Source organism: Mus caroli, unplaced genomic scaffold (genome assembly GCF_978045245.1).
Source record: "Mus caroli unplaced genomic scaffold, Mus_caroli_1 scaffold_3, whole genome shotgun sequence".
Classification (NCBI taxonomy): Eukaryota; Metazoa; Chordata; class Mammalia; order Rodentia; family Muridae; genus Mus; species Mus caroli.
The window spans coordinates 49056150-49076563 of NW_028227258.1; the positions used below are offsets into that span (position 1 = coordinate 49056150).

The 20414-nt window shown below is 36.3% G+C and overlaps 1 protein-coding gene across 2 annotated transcripts in view; it reads left to right on the forward strand.

Annotated features, from left to right (window-relative positions):
- LOC115030620 (uncharacterized) overlaps positions 1–20092 on the forward strand; it is a 160725-nt gene extending 140633 nt beyond the window's left edge. The window contains exon 4 of one of the 2 annotated variants that reach the window (XR_003836211.2): positions 16658–16820. Coding sequence is in view for 1 of the 2 variants with exons in the window: in XM_085835568.1 (XP_085691694.1) it covers positions 19755–19940 (186 nt within the window). In the remaining variant the exon portion in view is untranslated. Of the gene's footprint in view, positions 1–16657; positions 16821–19754 lie in introns of those variants that run through there. The other variant, XM_085835568.1, reaches the window with a different exon arrangement.
- Positions 20093–20414: the final 322 nt, after the last annotated feature.

Consider the following 20414-nt stretch of genomic DNA (forward strand, 5'->3'; position numbering starts at 1 on the left):
CACAGCTTCTTTGTTTTTGGAGATTATAACACAATGGCAATATTTCTTCCTTCCATTTATTCTCTCCAGACACTCTCGTATACCTCTCATTGCTGTCCTCCAAATTCATGCTCTCTTTTTATACTGTCATTGTAAAAATATATATCTATCCCACATATTGTAGCAGGAATGACAGGGATGCCTCTACATAAATGCTGGAGGGCTCCACAGACACAAATGCATCTTCTACAGGAGGTTGTAATTGAGAACTACCTGTGACACCAACATTCCGGCAGGAGGACCTAATGGAGGACTGCCTGAGAGAACAAGGATTGCTAGTGAAAATAATTCCAGCCAACCAGGAACTGCTGTTTAGAAGGGATGCTTTCTTGGGACCAATGGGGACACACATGGAGGGTATTAAAGGAGCTTGCAGCAGTGTTCAGAGAGTTTGATGTAGTGTTTCTCACCTGCTCCTGGAGTCTGTGTCATTGACCTTGCATCAACTTGCCCTAACTCTCAAAGGCAGGTAGTATTGGGCAGAGAGCAGTACAGGGAACAGGCAAAAACATATAAATATGTTATTGAAATACACACACACACACACACACACACACACACACACACACACATATATATATATATTTCCGAAACGTAATCTGAACAGGCTACATGATGTTGTGTATATGTTTTGTATTTATATTTTGATGGCTGAACAATTGGTATTGTGTAATTGATACAAGTGGTCATTTCTGAGGAAGATTATTTCTCTAGTTCATAGCATTCTTTAGTTACCTGTGGATCTTTGTGTACAATTAATGCCTCGTGATCTTTCCTACATCTACTCTGGCATATCTACCAAGCCACTGGTGTTGTTTTGTGCAGCTTATCTTTAGTTAGTCATTTTGATGAGACTTTAAGGTGTATCTTCTTATACAATTTCAATAAATACATAATAGAATATTATTCAAAGATAATCATGGTACAATTCTGTTTCCATGTTCATTATTACTGAGGTATTTCTTTGCTACCAAGCTAACTGCAGATCAATCCATAGATATTTGCCAGTGGTAGGAGTAATGGACTTCTGCACAGTACCTTATCAAATATAGCAAGTAGCATATGTCTTGAGTTTAGGCTCAATCTCCTCTGATTCAAATAATATATATATTTCTCCATCCTATCATCTTTAGCTAACTTGTGCACACTGCACATTCTATATATATATGTCAATACAGAATTCATAATATATTTGCACAACAAAAGGATTATATGCCAAAGAAGACAATGTGGCCCTGAAAAGTTTCAACATTGGGGATGCTGCAAAAAAGGCTGAGATATACTTATTCCAGAATCCTATCTGATCTGACTTCTAGGACAGTTTCAAAAACAAAAACAAAAACAAAAACAAAAAACTGCCAATCCCAAATCAGTCCAGCTTTCAGACTGTTCCAATCAGGACTTCATTCTTCATTTAAGCCTGAACTTTCTAACTGGATATCAAATATTACAACTAGCTTTCTTAAGAATGGGAAATATCACAAATATTTTGGACTACCAAAATAAAAAACAACATCCAAAACTAGCATAGCAAGAAGCAGTTTTAAGAGAAATATGCCCCATTCCCTAAAGTAGTATGGATGGATCGTTAATGTCAGATCTGCCAAAGAGCATTAATAACCCAGAAATCCTACAGTGTTATAAACCTTTGTTTATTGATACAAATTAAGATTAAATTTAGTTACATTGGTATAAAGGTTTGTATATTAATACAGATTAAAGCTTATATATCTAACAACAGGCTAAAGTATTATACCTGTGCATTTCCTAAAAGTGAATAGTTAAGTTCTAGTCCTTTTTGAAAGCTGTTACTACAAACAGTTTAGGATAATTAATAAACCCAAATTAGCAGTCAGACAATCAGATTCGTGTAGTTTAATTACAAAATATGTTTTCAAGATTGAGCAGATAATAAATAGCAAGAAACAAACAATTTAGATATACTACAAATAGATGGTCTTCAAAAACCTCAGGGAATCTACAGAATATGGCACTTAAAGATTTTTACTAATCTAAGGGGTTTTGGCAATGAAGGAGCTCCTGGCAGGACCCCTCTTCTACTTCAAAGGCAGTGATGAGCATCAAAGAACCCCCCTGAGAGTCATGTCGGCCCCGCCACTGTGCAAGGCCTTTTCAGGAGTATGACTGAGCTTAGCCCACTCTGCAGAGGAAGTGGGGACATGGGGTTCTCGGCCTCTTGGACATCCAGCACCACTGAGAAACAGGGAAGAGCAGAGAACTGAGTTGGGGGAGGGCTGGGGATAGCATCTTTGTGGGCAGGGAGTTCCAGCTTGTTCCCTTAGTCATAGTCTTTAGCTTGGTAGAGGCAGGCTTGGTGTTGGTTGGGTTTGGGATCACAGGGGCCTTTTGTGGGAGAATGATGCTGTGGCTCTGTAGTTGAATGCCTTCTCCAGGGCGCTCTACAGCAGATCTTGATGAAAGAGACATTCAGTGGTTCTAAACATTTTATTGGTTGTTCGTGGCATAAAATGTGTGCATAATGGGTAGACCTGAGATTAAATACCTTTTGCCGGGAGGAATGTCTGGGAAGGCTAAGCCATCTGGGTCTCTAGGTACCTCATTAGCATGGAGAACTCCTTTTGGAGCTATTTGATCAAAGGACCAGCTTCTTTTCTTTTCTTTCTTTTTTGTTTTGGAGGTTTGTTTGTTTGTTTGTTTGTTTGTTTGTTTGTTTTGTTATTTTGTTATTTTTTATTGATTATTTTATACATTTACATTTCAAATGTTATCCCCCTTCCTGGTTTCACCTCTATAAACCTCCTATCCCCTTCTCCTCCCTTTGCTTCTATGAGGGTGTTCCCCCACCCACCCATCCCCCCCCCACACCCCAAGCTCACGAATTCCACTACACTAGGGCATCAAGCCTTCACAAGACCTAGTGTCTTCCCTCCCATTGATGCCAGATAAGGCCATCCTCTACTGCATATGCAGCTAGAGCCATGGGCCCCTTCATGTGTATTCTTTGGCTGGTGGTTTAGTTCCTGGGGGATCTGCGGGGGGTGGGGGTGGGGGAGTCTGATTGATTAATATTGCTGTTCTTCCCATAGAGTTGCAAACCCTTTCAGCTCCTTCAGCCCTTTCCCTTACTCCTCCATTGGGGTCCATGTCTTCAGTCCCATGGTTGACTGCAGGCATCTGCATCTGTATTGGTAAAGCTCTGGCAAAGCCTCTCAGGGGACAGCCATATCAGGCTCCTGTCAGCAAGCAGTTCTTTGCATCAGCAATAGTGACTGGGTTTGGTGGCTGCATATGGGATGGATCCCCATGTGAGCAGTCTCTGGATGTCCTTCCCTTCAGTTGCTGTTCCACTCTTTGTCCCTGAATTTCCTTTAGACAGGAGCAATTCTGGGTTAAAATTTGCAAAGTATGCATGGCCCTATCCCTTAACTGGGGGTTGTGCCTAACCTCTGGATATGGTCTTTACAGGTTCTCCCTTCCCTGTGTTGGGTATTTCAGCTAATGTCATCCCAGTTGGGTCCTGGGAGCCTCATGCATTCCTGGTGTCTGGGACTTTGTTGGCTACCCCAATCCCCATTGTTACACACCTCTGTCCAATTTCCTGACCCTCTGTACATCATTCCTGTCTCCTCCCACACCTGATCTCCCCTTTTTCCTCTCTCCCTCTTCTCTTCCTCCAAAATCCCTCTCACACTCTACTTCGCATGATTATTTTGTTCCCCATTCTAAGTAGGACTGAAATATCCACACTTCTGTCTCCTTCTTCTTGAGCTTCATATGGTATGTAAGTTGTATTACGGGTGTTCCGAGATTTTTTCCTAATATCCACTTATCAATGAGTATATACCATGGGTGGTTTTTGTTTTTTTGTTTTGTTTTGTTTTGTTTTTTGTTTTTTGTGTGACTGTGTTATCTCACTCAGGATGATATTTTCTAGTTCCATTCATTTGCCTGCAAATTTCATGAAGTCTTGCTTTCTATTACTTGCTTACTATTACTCCTCTGTGTAAATATATCACATTTTCTGTATCCATTCCTCTGTTGAGAGACATCTGGGTTGAAATAAGACTACTATAAACATAGTGGAGGATGTGTCCTTATTTCATGTTGGAGCATCTTTTGGGTATATGCCCACGAGTGGTATAGCTGGGTCCTCAGGTAGTACTATGTCCAATCAACAAACTGATTTCCAGAGTGGTTTCTTTTATGTGAGGATTGTGGCACGGATTCTAGGCCAGGAATCTTACACAGCAGGTAGTTACTAAGTCTAGGGTGTGTCCCCTCTGAATTTCTGGGTCTCAACCTGCCCTATCTTACCAAACTTACTGGCATTGTTTTACTGTCCAATACCTACATATAGAGTTTATTTCAAATGTGTCAAGCTAGTCTATGGACAAAAAAAAAAAAAAAAAAGAATGTCCTTACTTCAACTACAGACAGAATATTTACAAGCTGTACAAACTGGACATAGGAAAGTCAACTGCCAAACATTACAAGAACAAGGTAGGCTAATCCTTCAGAATCCCTACTCATTGAAAAGTCTGTCAGATATTCTGGGCCAGAAGGCTGAATATAGATGCTCCAATGTTATAGAGAAATTATGGTGGACTCTCCAGGCAACCAAGTGTCTCTGTCATTTCTGTAGTTGTGAAGTTGCTTGCTCTGCACTTCCTACATCATACTTAGGCAGTGTCTCAAGTTTCTTATGGGATTGAAACTGAATAGTTACAGTCTCAAAATTAGGATTTAAGAAATTGATTTTTGGTCTATACAAGTTATGATAGAAATTGAGTTATATATAGAAATTTAAACTCATCAAGATAGGACAGATAATATAATACCTTCTCCAAAGTTTACAAATTCATAAATGAAAGTCTTGTTATTGTAAGAGTAAGAGCCTTTTATTGGAATTAAAGTTGGAAATGTAATTATCATGTTATTGTGCACTCTGTAAAGAATATCATTGTATTATTCAAATGCTGATTTCTGTGCCCCATATCTGGTTGCAAAATATAGTTTTCAAATTATTCCTTGATTGCTCAGTAAAGCTAGCTGATCAACCAATGACTGAACAGAAGAGAAAATGGTGCTTGACTTCTACCTAGCCAGGGGAGGAGAAAAGTAGAGAGAAGAATAGGGTATTCATCCCTGGGGAGAAAGTCCAGAAGATACAATGAGAAAACACTTGAAGTTCAGAGAGCAAGATCACTATTAAAATGCAAGTATATTAGGGATTTTTCACAGGGAGATAGCCATATTAGTTAGAGAATTAAAATAGAGTAATACTTCTTCCTTCTTGAGCTTCATGTGGTCTGTGAACTGTATCTTGGGTATTCCAAACTTTTGGGCTAATATCCACTTATCTTGGTATGAGTGCATACCATGTATGTTCTTTTGTGACTGGGTTAACTCACTCAGGATGCTATTTTCTAATTCTATCCATTTACCTAAGATTTTTATGAATTCAGTCCTTTTTAGAAGGAGGGGGGGGAAATACTCAAGGGAGGAAATATGAAGACAAAATATAGAGCAGCAACAGAAGGAAAGGCCATCCAGAGACTGTCCAACCAGAGATCCATACCATATGCAGCCACCAAACCCAGACACTATTGCTGATGCCAAGAAGCACTTACTGACAGGAGCCTGATATATAAGTCCACTAAGAGGCTTTGTCAGAGCCTTACCAATACAGAGGCAGATGCTTGCAGCCAACCATTGGTCTGAGCACAAGGTCCCCAGTGGAGGAGTTAGAGAAAGGACTGAAGGAGCTGAAGAGGTTTGCAACCCTGTAGGAAGAACAACAATATCAACCAACCAGACCCACCCCAGAGCTCCCAGGAATTAAACCACCAACCAAAGAGCACACATAGAGGGACCCATGGCTCCAGATTCATATATATATAGCAGAGGATGGACTTGTTGGACATCAATGGGAGGAGAGGTCCTTGGTCCTGTGAAGGCTCAATGCACCAGTGTAGGAGAATGACAGGGGCAGGGAGACAGGAGTGTGTGGGTGGGATAGGGGTAGGGAGGATGGGATATGGGTTTCCAAAAGGGAAACAGGGAAAGGGGATAACATTTGAAATTAAATAAATAAATAAAGTATCTAATAATAAAGAAAATAAGACAAAATAAATAAAGTAGAGTAATACTGCTCAGTCATTACACCCTTGAAGCTTATTAAATCAATGTAATAGTCCAGTCTTAATTATTTGGGAGCTAGGTTGGTTAAGACACAAAGTGCAACAAACAGTTCTTTAAAGGATAGTAACAGTTTGTTACTGTTTTTGTGTTTGTTTTTTCTTTGATAGTGTGTAGAGTAACTTTGTACCAAAGATGCTAAAATGTAGGAGCAAAAGCTTTACATAGGAAAGAGTTCAACTTTCTCATATTCAATTAACTGTGTAGGTGATGTCTTTAGCAATAAGTACTTGCTGTTAGTTTGTGGAGAGAAGCTTATAATAATGGAACACCCTAGTTTATTTGAGTGTTCCCCTAGAACTTATTTGGTCAATTCAATTAGGTGAAACTCAGTACCTGTACTGGAAGCCTTATTTAGTGAAAAGTGTCCGTATGGGGTTCTATTCCCACATCATTTGTCAACTTTATTTAGACAGTCTTCATATAAGTATATATAACAAGAAATGGAGCCCTTAGTACCAGTATGGGTTAGGGTTAATTTATGTTCATTGTTCTTTAAAATATACTTAACTAAATAAAGGCTATTTTGTATTCTTGCATATGTGTGTATGATATCAAAGAAAATTTATTCTAGCTCATTAAAGGTATATAAGTCTTTGATAGCACAGTTCAATTGTTCTTCCAAATCTCAATAGTTAAAAGGATTTAGAACCAAATTAATGTTTGACTGTTTAAAAGTTAAAATATAGCATATGCATCCAATACAACTTTTTGCTTTCATCTCTTTCATCTTTTGAAAGAATAGGAATGGATTCATTCTTTTTGATGACTATTGGAAACCAAATAGTTCTTTATAATGCCAATGCAATTAATACGTTAAATAATATGAGTAAACATATTGAGGGGAGGGAATAGAATCTGATGGGTAAGTTAAAATGAAATAAACATAGACTAGGAAATATAACTGTTTGTAGCTGTATAGTTAATCACAGAAATATAATTTTCACTTAGAGAAAAAAATAATGAACAATATAGGAAGTAACTTGGACACCAAGTTAAATTGTTAAAAAAAAAAAAAAAAGAGTATGTGCTGTAGTAACTTATAACAAAGTCCAGGCGGATGGATGATTCAAACCTTAAAGCCTGAAATTGTTATCCTGATGGCAGGCACCTACAAATCCAACATTTGGAAGCCTAAGAAAAAGGACTAAGAATTAAGAATGTACCTGTGTTACCTAATATAATGTGAAAAATAATAAAAATAAGAAAGAAAGAACGTATGTGGTTTGGGGGTTGCTGGAAAGATGGTTCAACATTTAAAATTCCTCTTTACTCTTCCAGAGGACCAGGGTTTGGTTCTCATCACCCAGGTGGTGCTTTATTGCATTATTAGCTTCAGTTCTAGGGATTTGATACGTTGTCCCCTACTTTTATGGGTAGGAAGCATCCACATAGTGTCCATAGCTACATACAGTCGGTAGAGTATTGTAGACTCTAAAGTTTTAAAATAAAAGTGGTGGTTTGAGTCCTGTGTTCTAGAAAGCCATTCATCCAGGAATAAACAGCAACCCAGGTTATTCTTCATGGATATTTTTTCAAAAACACAGAGTTGGATGAGTATGGAAGAACCATGGATTTAAATGGAACTGGAAGAGAGGTGTGAATGTGATCAAAATAAGCCGTACAAAATTATTATATAACTAATGAAATGAGAAAGATTTTGTAAAAACCATAGAACTGAAGATTGGTGAAGTGCTTCCCTTCATATATATATATATATATATATATATATATATATATATATATATATACAAACACACACACACAAAATAATTTCCCACTCTATAGTGAAAACATTAAGAAACTTTTAGTGGGATACATAGAATAAAATGTAGTTAAATTTGTTTATCTTCTGTATTTATTTAACAAACAGAAATAAAAATATATAATAATGAAAAGATAAGATATAATTGATATAACAATATAGTGATTCCATAGCTTTAATTTCTAACAATAAGTGCTAAGCACATATTATTTTATCATAGGAAATACCTCATATTCTAAACAGCACTTAAGAGCTCTTAAAAAAAGAATGATCAGGATATCTGTTGCCACAAAACTAAGTGTCATGAATTCCAGTGGAATAAAACAATGACTATATTGTTATGGTTATAAAGACTCCAGGCAAGTATTTGAATTGTGAACAACAGAGATTACTTGTTATTGCTTTATATTATCTGATTAAATTTCTGAAAAGATTGTAAAGTTGCTAACCTGAAACTATATCACCCATTCATACTATGAGATATTGGCATAGGATGCATCGAACAGAAAAACTGAGCTAAGCTTGGAGGGATGATTAGAGGATGGAAAAATGAGCAATCTCCATGCATCCCGGGCTTCTTACAGAAATGCACATTTCTCTGTGGGAAATATCCAAACAGTAAACCTTTAAAGAGAACCAAGTGCACACTCTAGCTTTGTCTCATCTAACTTCTGGAGTTGCACCACATTGCTTTCCTCTTATGACTCAATTGTTTGAAGCAGTTAAGTGCCAGTCCATATTCAAGAAAAAATCAAATTAGTTTGTGTCTTGATGCGAAGTGGGCTTTATTTGAAGAACAGGCAAAATGAAAATTATACTTGGGCCTTATTTGGAAACTGTCAAGAGAGAAACTTAAATGTACTATGGCATTTTTAAAATTATTACAGAGTGTGGGGAGATAACTTGGTTGGTCAACTATTTACTACAAAAAAATATGGATTTAAATGATGATTGCTAGGACCTATGGAAAAAGATAGAGTTGCTGGTAAAGACCTTCTATCCCAGGGCTGGGAAGACAAATACAGATGGCCTTGGTTATCACTCAGAGTAGCAAGTCTGTGTAATCTAGGCTCAATGAATGATTCTGTCTCAGGGTGGAGAAGGACTGAGAAAGATAACTTACATAAACTTCTGATCCCCATAGGCACACCTACATGGTCATACATCAAGGAAATGAGCAGTCCCAACACACACACACTCATGCACACAAGCATACACACAAACTCACACCCATGCACACACACACACACACACACACACACACACACACACACACGCGCGCGCGCACACGCACACTCACACACACACACACACACACACTCACACACACACATGTGCCAGGATGTTGTGTTTCTTTCTCATTGAGCTTGCCCAGGGATGCAATCTCAAAAGAATTTACTTTTTTGCCAAAAAAAATTAAAATTGAAAAAACAAAGTTCATAGCAGATGATTTTGAAAGAACAGTGTGTTTGAAATGAATGTAATATGCCACGAATATAAGAATAGTACTTAAAGATGGAAGAGGGATCTCGGTAAAAGTTGTGAGGTCCAAATCATAGCAGATGCATATATAAAGATGCATAGGATATTCTAAGCAAATTAAAATTATTATCAAATTTTAAGAGGATAAATTTGGTAAATTAATTGATTAATTTATAATAGCCACCACTGATGTCATGCAGAGGATTGACATGAAAGTGCAGTGTAGAGAAGATTTTATGGGAAATTAGGAGCACATATTAATGGCAAAAGTTCTGGCTTACAACAAAGTGAAAAAGATATAAGTCAGCTCCTGAGAGATGATAAATATTGCCGGTGACTTGGAAGTGGCACTGGAGAAAAAGAGGACTAATGACACCATCACTTTGGGGAAATAATCACTGAGTGGGCTGTACCACCACTTGCACCACTTGCTGTAAGGGCAGAGAACGGACACAGAGGTGTTGAGAAAGATGTGATGTAAATAAACACTGTTATAAAACATTAAATATTTAATTATTTCATTGGCAGCTCCACATCTTGAAGAATTACCCAACAAATCAAAATATAATAATCTTTAGCATTTAGTATAGAAGACTGAAAATCTCAGATAAATCACAAGAAACCATTCTATAACTCAAGAAAAGAAATAATGTAAAGCTTTGTTCAGAGTTAAAAGTTTATTAAGCTATCATTATAAGTTCAAAGGGTTAACTTTTATTTCTGAATCATGTTCCTTTACAACAAGCTAAGAACCTAAAAGAAGAAGAAGAAAAAGGAAATAGAGAAAAGCATAGGTCCCAAAGAACCTGTATTATTTAAGAGCAGACTCCATCCCTTAAAACACCTGAATTATTAATGTCCTCATCAAAGTCGATGTCCAGAGACTATGTTCTGTTGCCACCTCATTTCATTATTCAACTCCACTCAAAGGAATGCTTGCAGCATAGGATGAACAACTGAGTTCCCTTCCTGCCAGGCTCCATAGCTTCCTTTCCTATGATCTCCAGGGTGCTTCATACAAGTCTGTTTGAGGTTGAAAGGTCTGTGTCTATGCTACGGGGTTTCTCCAGGTCAGTTATAGGTAGTTGAAAACTCATCTCTTCCCTTCCTGGGGCTTCTGAGTTCCAATGTTTTTCACGTGCAGAAATTATTAAGATGTTACCTGGAATGTACCATTCCAAAGAAATACTTTGCCTAAAAAATAAACTAAGTCTCAAAAACCTGTTTTTCTCTGACCAAAGTATGGTGAGAAAGTGAAAAATAACATCAGCAAACATAACCAACAAAAGAAAAATTAAAATCAGGTGGAATTGTTTTTAAAAAACTGTTCCTGGGTGGTTTAATTGCATGGATTCATATTTTGATATATTTGGTAAAATTGGAAAAGCAGATTACATCATGGCTGCAAGCATGCCAATCTCTGAGTATAATGCCCCATGTTTCAATTCTAAATTTGTCATTTGTCAGTTCTATGATTATAGTCACCTTAATATTTTCTCCATGCTTGTTTACATATACATAAAACAATTATCACATTAACAAAGATCTTGTTATTTATATATGTTAAGTACTAAAAAATACATTCTAAATGAATTTAATAGAATCATTGCTTTTAGAACATGGAATGACAATAGACACTGGATACTAACTAATGCTGGGTGTGAGTTATGGTATAATTAATTAACTAAATCAGTGTACATGGATGAGTATACTTCATGTGTGTTATGTGTGCTGTTATTGGCATGTAGAAGTTAACGGACAACTTTCAAATGTTGGTACTTGTTATCCACCTTCTTGAGGTGAGGTGTATCTTGTGTTATATTTCTCTGTGTACACCCAGCTTGCTAATTTCTAAGAGAATCATTTGTCTGCATTTTTAATATTACCATAGGAGTGCTAAGATTGCAGACATACCTTGCTTTTTTTTAACCTATGTACCAGTAATAAAACACAGGTTGTCAGACTTACCTAAATAATGTTGTTACTCAATGAGCCTTGTCTTTGGCCCTGATACAAGTTATTTTTCACCTCCTATTCTTACACTTCAATTTAAAATCCACTCAAAAGGTTAGAATTCCTTGTACCAGTGCTCAAACTACATAATTTTTTAGCCTTCACAAACCATGCATTCACTCATTGAAGGCATACAATCGTAACTAAAATATCCATCCTCTACATTCTTGTATCAAGAAAATTGTGAACAATATTGTAAGGGGTAAAATATAATCTCTAATCTCCTTTCACAATTTTGAAACTGTAATTCTGTAATCTATTTGTCTAATACAAGGTTTCAGTGAATTATATCTAAGGATAACTTGAATACTAACTGTAAGTCCATATGGAAGTTGGAACATGCTCATACCTACCATCCCTTAGGGGGTATAGGCAGGAGAACTGAAGACTTTTAGGCAAGTCTATGCTGGACAGAAAGACAAACTCCCCCACAAAAAATTCAAAGCAAACAAACACACAAATCTCCAACTCCTTTAACCCCTAGTGTGGAACACTTTTCAAATACACAGATTAAAGATAAGTAGATGATAAATTGATATAAGATAGATAGATGGATAGGTAGATAGATAGATAGATAGATAGATAGATAGATAGATAGATAGATAGATAGATAGATAGATAGATGGATGATAGATGGATAGATGATAGAAAGATACGTATAAGTATACAGTATATAAATACATGTATGTATATGTAAACACACAGACATGTGTGTATGAATATTTATATTTTCTCATCTAAATCTCAAAATATATGTTGCTTGACTCATTTGGTTTACAAATGGAGATAGCAATTATTCTCTACAAAATGGTTGTTTTGGGATTAATTCTTAAAGGGAGTAATTTGAGTGAAAATACTTTATTTTACTACAATGGTCCTGAAAAAAAAACAAATTAATTTAATATCTGTGGACATTTCAGTGTGATATTTTTTTAACGGACCTAAGCTTAGTCTGCTGTAGTCTTGGGTTGGACTTGTTACATTAACTGTGATGACCTGAGGTGAGTTAACTTCTTTTACAAATTTTGCTAAATCAAAGTGTTGGTCCTCTGTTTGGCTTGTTTGTTTGTTTGTGTTTGTTTTTGTTATTTTTGGTGTTGTTGGTAGTGGTGGTGGTGGTCATGGTGGTTATGGCTGTTGACTTTTATTAAAAATGTACACTTTTTAAAGGTCATTAGTTTTGACCATTTATATAGCTAGTTACCTTAAAAGGTGAAAAAAATAATACCCCTTCTGTAGGCTAGTCATAGATTTAAACTCATTTTTGTTGGTTTTCTCATATAACATACCTGCTACCATTTTATATTCCATTTAATTTTCCTGTTTTCATAAAAAAAAACTGTAATCCCAAAACAAAAACTAACATTCAAGACAGAAGTTAACAACCAGTAATACCAGAAATCAGGACCAAATTTTCTAGAACACATCATTTCTTAGTGAATCTTGTAGCCCCAAGTTTGAGTTAGTACAGATCTTTCTCTTGACAAAAATAAGAACTATTTTTAGTAAAACATCTAATGTTGTTTCATTAGCTATGTGGGAACTTTTTAATGCTTAGAGTTCACAGCTTTCACATTGTAACAGTAACTGTCTTAGCCATTTCCTTCTTAGGTTTTGAACATAGTCTTACTTTCTGATTGTTCATCTGGCACCTTCTGGTGCTAACCTTTAATGTCAGCTATCTGGTTGTTATAGGTCTTACTTTCTTGAATAAAAGCCAATGACACAAGGCTTAAATTCAGCCTCTGCAGAGTTTATTTGTCTTTCATTAGTAATCTGATCATACACATACATCCTTGCTCTACATCCCACCTTCTCAACAAGATGGTTCTTTGATGAAGAAAAACCTCCCTGTGCTTTCAGAGTTGGACTTTGTCCCCGTTTGAAAATTTTATACCTGTCAAGAAGATTGTTATCAACCTAGCAACATTGAGAGATGATTTGATTAGCGACAGATGCAAATAAAGGAGTACCAGTCCCAACGAGCCAGCCAAGAGTCGAACCTGGAATCTTCTGATCCGTACTCAGACGCTTTATCCATTACGCCACTGGCCGGCAGACAATAACTTCTCACCCATCGTGGGGCTCGAACCCAGGACCCTGAGATTAAGAGTCTCATGCTCTACAGACTGAACTAACCTCAGGATGATGTCCTCCAGGTCCATCCATTTGCCTAGGAAGCTGGGTTCTTTCCAGCTTCTGGCTATTATAAATAAGGCTGCTATGAACATAGTGGAGCATGTGTCCTTCTTACCGGTTGGGACATCTTCTGGATATATGCCCAGGAGAGGTATTGCTGGATCCTCCAGTAGTACTATGTCCAATTTTCTGAGGAACCGCCAGACTGATTTCCAGAGTGGTTGTACAAGCTTGCAATCCCACCAACAATGGAGGAGTGTTCCTCTTTCTCCACATCCTCGCCAGCATCTGCTGTTACCTGAATTTTTGATCTTAGCCATTCTGACTGGTGTGAGGTGGAATCTCAGGGTTGTTTTGACTTGCATTTCCCTGATGATTAAGGATGTTGAACATTTTTTCAGGTGTGGAAACTTTGCCCCTTCTTAGAATTGGGAACAAAACAACCATGGAAGGAGTTACAGAGACAAAGTTTGGAGCTGAGACAAAAGGATGGACCATCTAGAGACTGCCATATCCGGGGATCTCTCCCATAATCAGCTTCCAAACGCTGACACCATTGCATACACTAGCAAGATTTTCCTAAAAGGACCCAGACATGGCTGTCTCCTATGAGACTATGCTGGGGCCTGGCAAACACAGAAGTAGATGCTCACAGTCAGCTATTGGATGTATCACAGGGCCCCCAATGGAGGAGCTAGAGAAAGTACCCAAGGATCTGAAGGGATCTGCAGTCCTATAGGTGGAAAAACAATATGAATTAACCAATACCTCCACCCCCACCCCCGGAGCTCATGTCTCTAGCTGCATATGAATCAGAAGATGGCCTAGTCGGCCATCAGTGGAAAGAGAGGCCCATTCGTCGTGCAAACTTTATATGCCTCAGTACAGGGGAATGCCAGGGCCAAGAAGTGGGAGTGGGTGGGTAGGGGAGTGGGTGGGGGAGCGTGTGGGGGGACTTTTGGGATAGCATTGGAAATGTAAATGAAATAAATACACCCCCTCCAAAAAAAAGAAGATTGTTATCTTTTTGTCCTGAAAAATGGTAATGCCCTCTCACAGAGATAATGTGAATACGATACATTGGGAAAGTCTGGAGAAAAGGAAACCCAGCCTATAACATATTTCTTCTCATAATACTGAAACAAAAATTCTCATAGGAGGTGAGCTATATATGCACTAAGGGCTGAATACTCTTCAGCCGTTTATCTCTGCACTTTGAACATTTAGTGATCTCTGTACCTTTCTTTGCTTCAAAAAAAAAAAATGGTTCTCTGGCCAAGACTAAAGCAGAACTAGTATAAGGATATAAACATAAACATTTACAAAAACAAACAAAAAAACACATTAGAAGCATTTTTATCTAGTCCACCTAAGGCCTGAGAACACTGCTCCCATGGTATTTTGACCATATTTACAGTATCATGCATGTATTGTATCCCTAGAAGCAGTCTTTAAATACAAAGAGTGCTTGGTTACCCCCTAAACAACAGAGACTTTATTGTAGATTTGGGCCCATTTGCTTGAGTGGTCAGGTTTGGACACACAGAGTTCTTATGATGATAACTTTTCTCTATCATTAAAACTTTCTGTTCTGTGGGCACTAGCCAGGAAGGAGGTGCCATTTTATTAAAGTTCACCTTAAAATATTCTGCACTTCCCAGAGTGTGATGTATTCAGCAATAAGATCTTAGGTTAGTTCTGGTAGGTGACTAAGATGAGTGGATAGCCTTGTATTGGAATATGATCCAAGAATGGAGCCGTGCCACAGGAATTTTGAGTGCTTGTGAGAAAACTTCATGAAAACAAGAACCTTGTGACCTTAGTTTCTTCAAAAACATGGAAATGTTCTTTTCTGCCTATGTCAGGTATAGTAAGAAGAAGTTTAATTCAGATTATTCATTAGAGCTGGCTATTCGTTGTTGTTTTTATGCCTCCAGATGTGGCTTGTCCTTGTGATTAGACACCTTACTCATTAAATTCTTTTTCACTGTCAGAGTATAAACTTTTGGTTGCTTTTAATAAAGTTGGTACTGGATGGGCTTTAGTACCCTTTTGGTTTTGGCTCCACTCTTCCAGGTTTAATCGCCTTTAGAGAAGGAAACAGACATCATTTGGGGATCCTTTAAGAAATAATTGCTAGAGACATGAGTTCAAGGGGTACTGGTTAGTCCATATTGCTGTTCCTCCTATAAGGTTACAGACCCCTTCAGCTCCTTGGGTACTTTCTCTAGCTCCTCTATTGGGGGAGTGAGTGGGTTGGCGAGCAGGGTCAGGGGAGGATATAAGGGACTTTTGGGATAGCATTTGAAATGTAAATGAAAAAATTATCTAATTTTTTTTTAAGAAAAGAAATAATTTCTAAACAACTCAGAGGTAATTTTCTTACACTCAGATATTTGGTTTCTGGAAAGGTTTAAATTTGAAATATATATATATTTTTTATCAATTACTTACATATGTGCTACAACATGGAAAAAAGCTCATCGATTGAAAATACAGTGACTTGGAGTGTATGTGAGGGTTTGGAATGGTGAATGGAAAGACAAAATATACTTTAGATGCTATTTCAAAATTGACAAAATTTAATTATATATATTCATAAACATAAAGAAGTAGATTTCTGTATTACATTTCCTTAATCCTAATACTGCATTTTGGTTTCCCTTATCCTACACATTTTGGTTTCCCTTCTCCCTTATTTCCTCACCCATTTCCAATTAAACATTTCCATTCCTGGTGTTATCTCATATCTTCTTTCATATTACATAATTTTTGTTCATCTCAAAACAACTCTACCACCATGGATCTTGTCTTGATCGTTGACTTCAACAGACAATCATGATAAGACAGCACCTCCTCTACACATTTCTTTCTACAGAGTGGACCATAAATAGATTCAATGCCTGGAGAAAATGTATTTCATTAGAAAGCATAAGAGGAATAGATGAAAAAGGTTAAAGAAACACTGATTATACCATCTTTAGTAAGAATTATGCATTTTAATTTTCATTTTTTTATCTTTTCCTTTTTTATTAACAGAATCCTCTAAATATAAACCAATAAGTATTATCAAGTTGGAGTTTTGGAAAGCAGATGAAGATCATTATTATGAGTTCCATGAGTACAGAAGCATCTTCCTTCTTTTGATTATTTATGTTGGTTTTGGTTTGATATGGGGGCAATAATGCACCATAATTTTTATTTTATATGATCTATTATATGATAACTATGTAAATAAAAGAAATATCATATAACTAAATTGACAGCAGTCCAATTTAATGTATTTCCATGAAATATAGTCATAATAGACATTTGAGACAAAACCTGTGAAGATTTAAATTAGATCTTACACTTTCATAACTAGTTCTTTGTCTTGGAAACTAGCCTTTATAGGTGATGATACAACTCTACTTGATGTTCTATTCTTTAGATGAGTGTGGATACCTATGTTTATGTTTTTAAGTATGACAGCAACTAATCTATAAAGAGGGTGAGCATTATTACAATCATTTGCTCTGTCTTGCACATAAAATTATCTACCACATTGCTGTAACAAATTTATAGTTTAAGCATTTTATATAATGATATTATATATTCCCAAGAATCTCTATATTTGAATATATATATACATGTATTGAGTATGTGCTTATTCATGTGCATGTGTGTGTTTGTGTGTTGTATGTGTGTGTGTGTGTGTGTGTATACAGTATAATACACAGTAGAAAACACAGCAGAATGCACAGCAACACTGTCACCTCAATTCTAACAGATTAGACACTGGCTTATTTTTTTCACACCTGGCTGGATTCTTAGTGGGTTCATCTTGACTGACATAAGATAGGAACAAACAGTTAATCAATTAAGCAAATACTAAATTGATATATCATTCTTCATTGCTTTTATACTCAATAGAAATTAGCTCCAAATTTCTGGTTTCTGTTAAAATTTTCAATTGATTCTTATACCTCAAGCTAACTAAATATTTATAAATTTCCATAAAACAAGTTTCAAATGACCTTGGGAATATCCTCCCTTAATTACAATAAAAGAAATAGTAATCCATGGACAAAAAAACCAAGATCTTATATGTGAACTTTTCTACATTTTGAGCTCTGTATGCTTGTTTCTTCATTGAGATCACCTGTTTTTGGTTTTCTTGTGTATTTTTACTTAATTCATCACCTGATTATTTTATCTTAGATGTAAATATCATGCACATCATACATCTTATGTGTCTATATGATACTAGTTTCTCTTATAATTTTCAAGTTGCAAATCTATGAACTTAAAATATGTTTATGTGGGAGGACATCATGGTGACCATCTTTAATCTTAGCACTTGAGAGACAAGAACTATTGGATGTCTGTGAGTTCAAAGGCATCTTGTTCTACATAATAAATCTCAAGCAAGACTGGGATACATACTGAGTACTTGTTTCTTACTTTTATTTTTCTAGTTTTTCATAATGACGCCAGAAAAATAGGGGAATGAAATTAGGGAAGAAATTTCAAAAGTTTTATTTTTTGCCTTAATCCCAAAATTCAGACTATACCTTTATGGACAGAATCAAAAGTATTTATTTTATCAGTTACCTTGGAGTCCCTGAGCTCAGTTGAGTACATAAAATTATCCATTAGATTCCTCTGACAATGTTATATATTCTCATTTCTAATGTTTTCTCTAAGGATATAAATATGTCCTTTTAAATTATTTAAAAGAGCCGGGCGTGGTGGCGCACGCCTTTAATCCCAGCACTCGGGAGGCAGAGGCAGGCGGATTTCTGAGTTCGAGGCCAGCCTGGTCTACAAAGTAAGTGCCAGGACAGCCAGGGCTACACAGAGAAACCCTGTCTCGAAAAACCAAAAAAAAAAATAAATAAATAAATAAATAAATAAATAAATAAATTATTTAAAAGATATGAAGTCCAAAAAAATTCCATAGCATAAGCATAGGTTTGCAGAAACAAAAAGAAAAAGAAGGCTCTGTCCTATAATTGATTAAGTATATAACTTTTAATGCAATCATGCAAAGGTTATAGAGAAACAATAATTTGGAAGTATGTTGAAAGGGCAGGAAGGGTGCCAATGAAGTTACACAAAGGCTTCCTATACAGGTGACTATTTGATATGGAATGGGAAAGACAAAAGAAACTTTCATGGTGGGCTAAAATAAACTGCTAGATTTATTATCTTTCTTTTCTTTATGGATATATTCATATGATTTACTCTACAGTTAAGTATTAACTAGTTCTTTTTTAATAGTCTATTCAACTCATCCTACTATGAACTTTTTAATTAATTGAGCTGGAATTTATTCCATTTACTCTAGTTTTTCATATGCCTGAAACACTCTTAGGGCTATAGAAATCCCACATCTACTCAATTTTTATGAGTTGATGAATTGAGCAGATGGCAAATATCACTCATTACACTTTGTGAGGTGACAGATTCTGGATTCTGAAAAAATTATATTCTTAAATCCATGATAAAATTTTCCCTTCAACTCAATGAATGCTATTTTCTTTTCTGTTAATTTGAAATGTACATATAAATGAAATATTTATTAACTCAAAGTGTGATATTTTTATGAAGAGTATTGAAGACTACTTTTAAGATTAACTGTATTTTCCTGTTTTACTTAATTGTAAGACTACCATGAATCCAGTTTTGTTTTGTTTTGTTTTTTAAATTACTATTGCTATTTTGGCTTGATTTCTTGTTTTTTGTTTGCTTTAGTTTTTGTTTTGTCTTTAATGTAGGAAAGTTTTTTAATTATTTGCCATCTAGCCATTGTCCCCCATCACCAGTTCCACCTCCCACAGTTCCTTATCCCATTCCTCCTCACCCCCAATTCCCCGAGTAGGTGCTCTCCTACCACCATGGCCCCTACCCTCCAATGGGCCTCAAGTCTCTTAGGCACATCTTCTCCTACTCAGGCCAAACCAGGAAGGTAGTCATATTCTCTGTATGTATTGGGAGCTTTTGAGATGGCATCTTACTATATAGCCCTGACTATCTTCAAAAAAACTGCTGCTTCCCATGTGCTGGGATTAAAGAGTGCATCTGTACAACAGGGCCATAAATTAAGTTTTAAGCAGTGCTCTAATTTTTATTTTTTATATTTTATTTTTTATAGATTATGTGTCTGAATGTTTTGCCTACGACATGTATGTGTACCACATGTTTGCATGGCAACTGCAGAAGTCAGAAGAGGCATTCAGAACTGCTAAAATTTCACTTCTGGATGATTGCAACCTATTCCTTGGTCCTGCGAATTGAACCAAGGTCCTCTGCAAAAGTAACAAGTGCTCTTACGCACTGAGCTCTATCAGCCTTGCTTTTATGAGGATAAAATCACCATTCATTCCTTTAATCTTCGACAGTAGTGTTCAGGAAACCTCTGGCCTATCATCAACAAATGTAGTCATAAGCCTTTTAAGTCTTTGTTTCCAAGAAGATGTTTTACTATGATCATCACCCTTTTTATACTGAATGTTTTCTATTAAAATGTTTAATATGGTATAAAATGAATAACTGTAAAATATAATGGATTAAATAGTATAATGATATCAAATCACAATGAACATAACTAAGTGCTTACTTATTGGTTAGTACTTCATTGGCCTTGAAATATAAAGTCAGTACCACTAGCCTTGCATGTATCCATAGCAACAAGTGAAAAAGTTCAGAAGAAAACCTTCTATTCAATAAGGAAGTCAGTCAATGTTTCTGCTATTGATTTCGCCAGCATCCTGTCATGTGGTTTCACATTAAGTGAAATTATCATCATTAAATC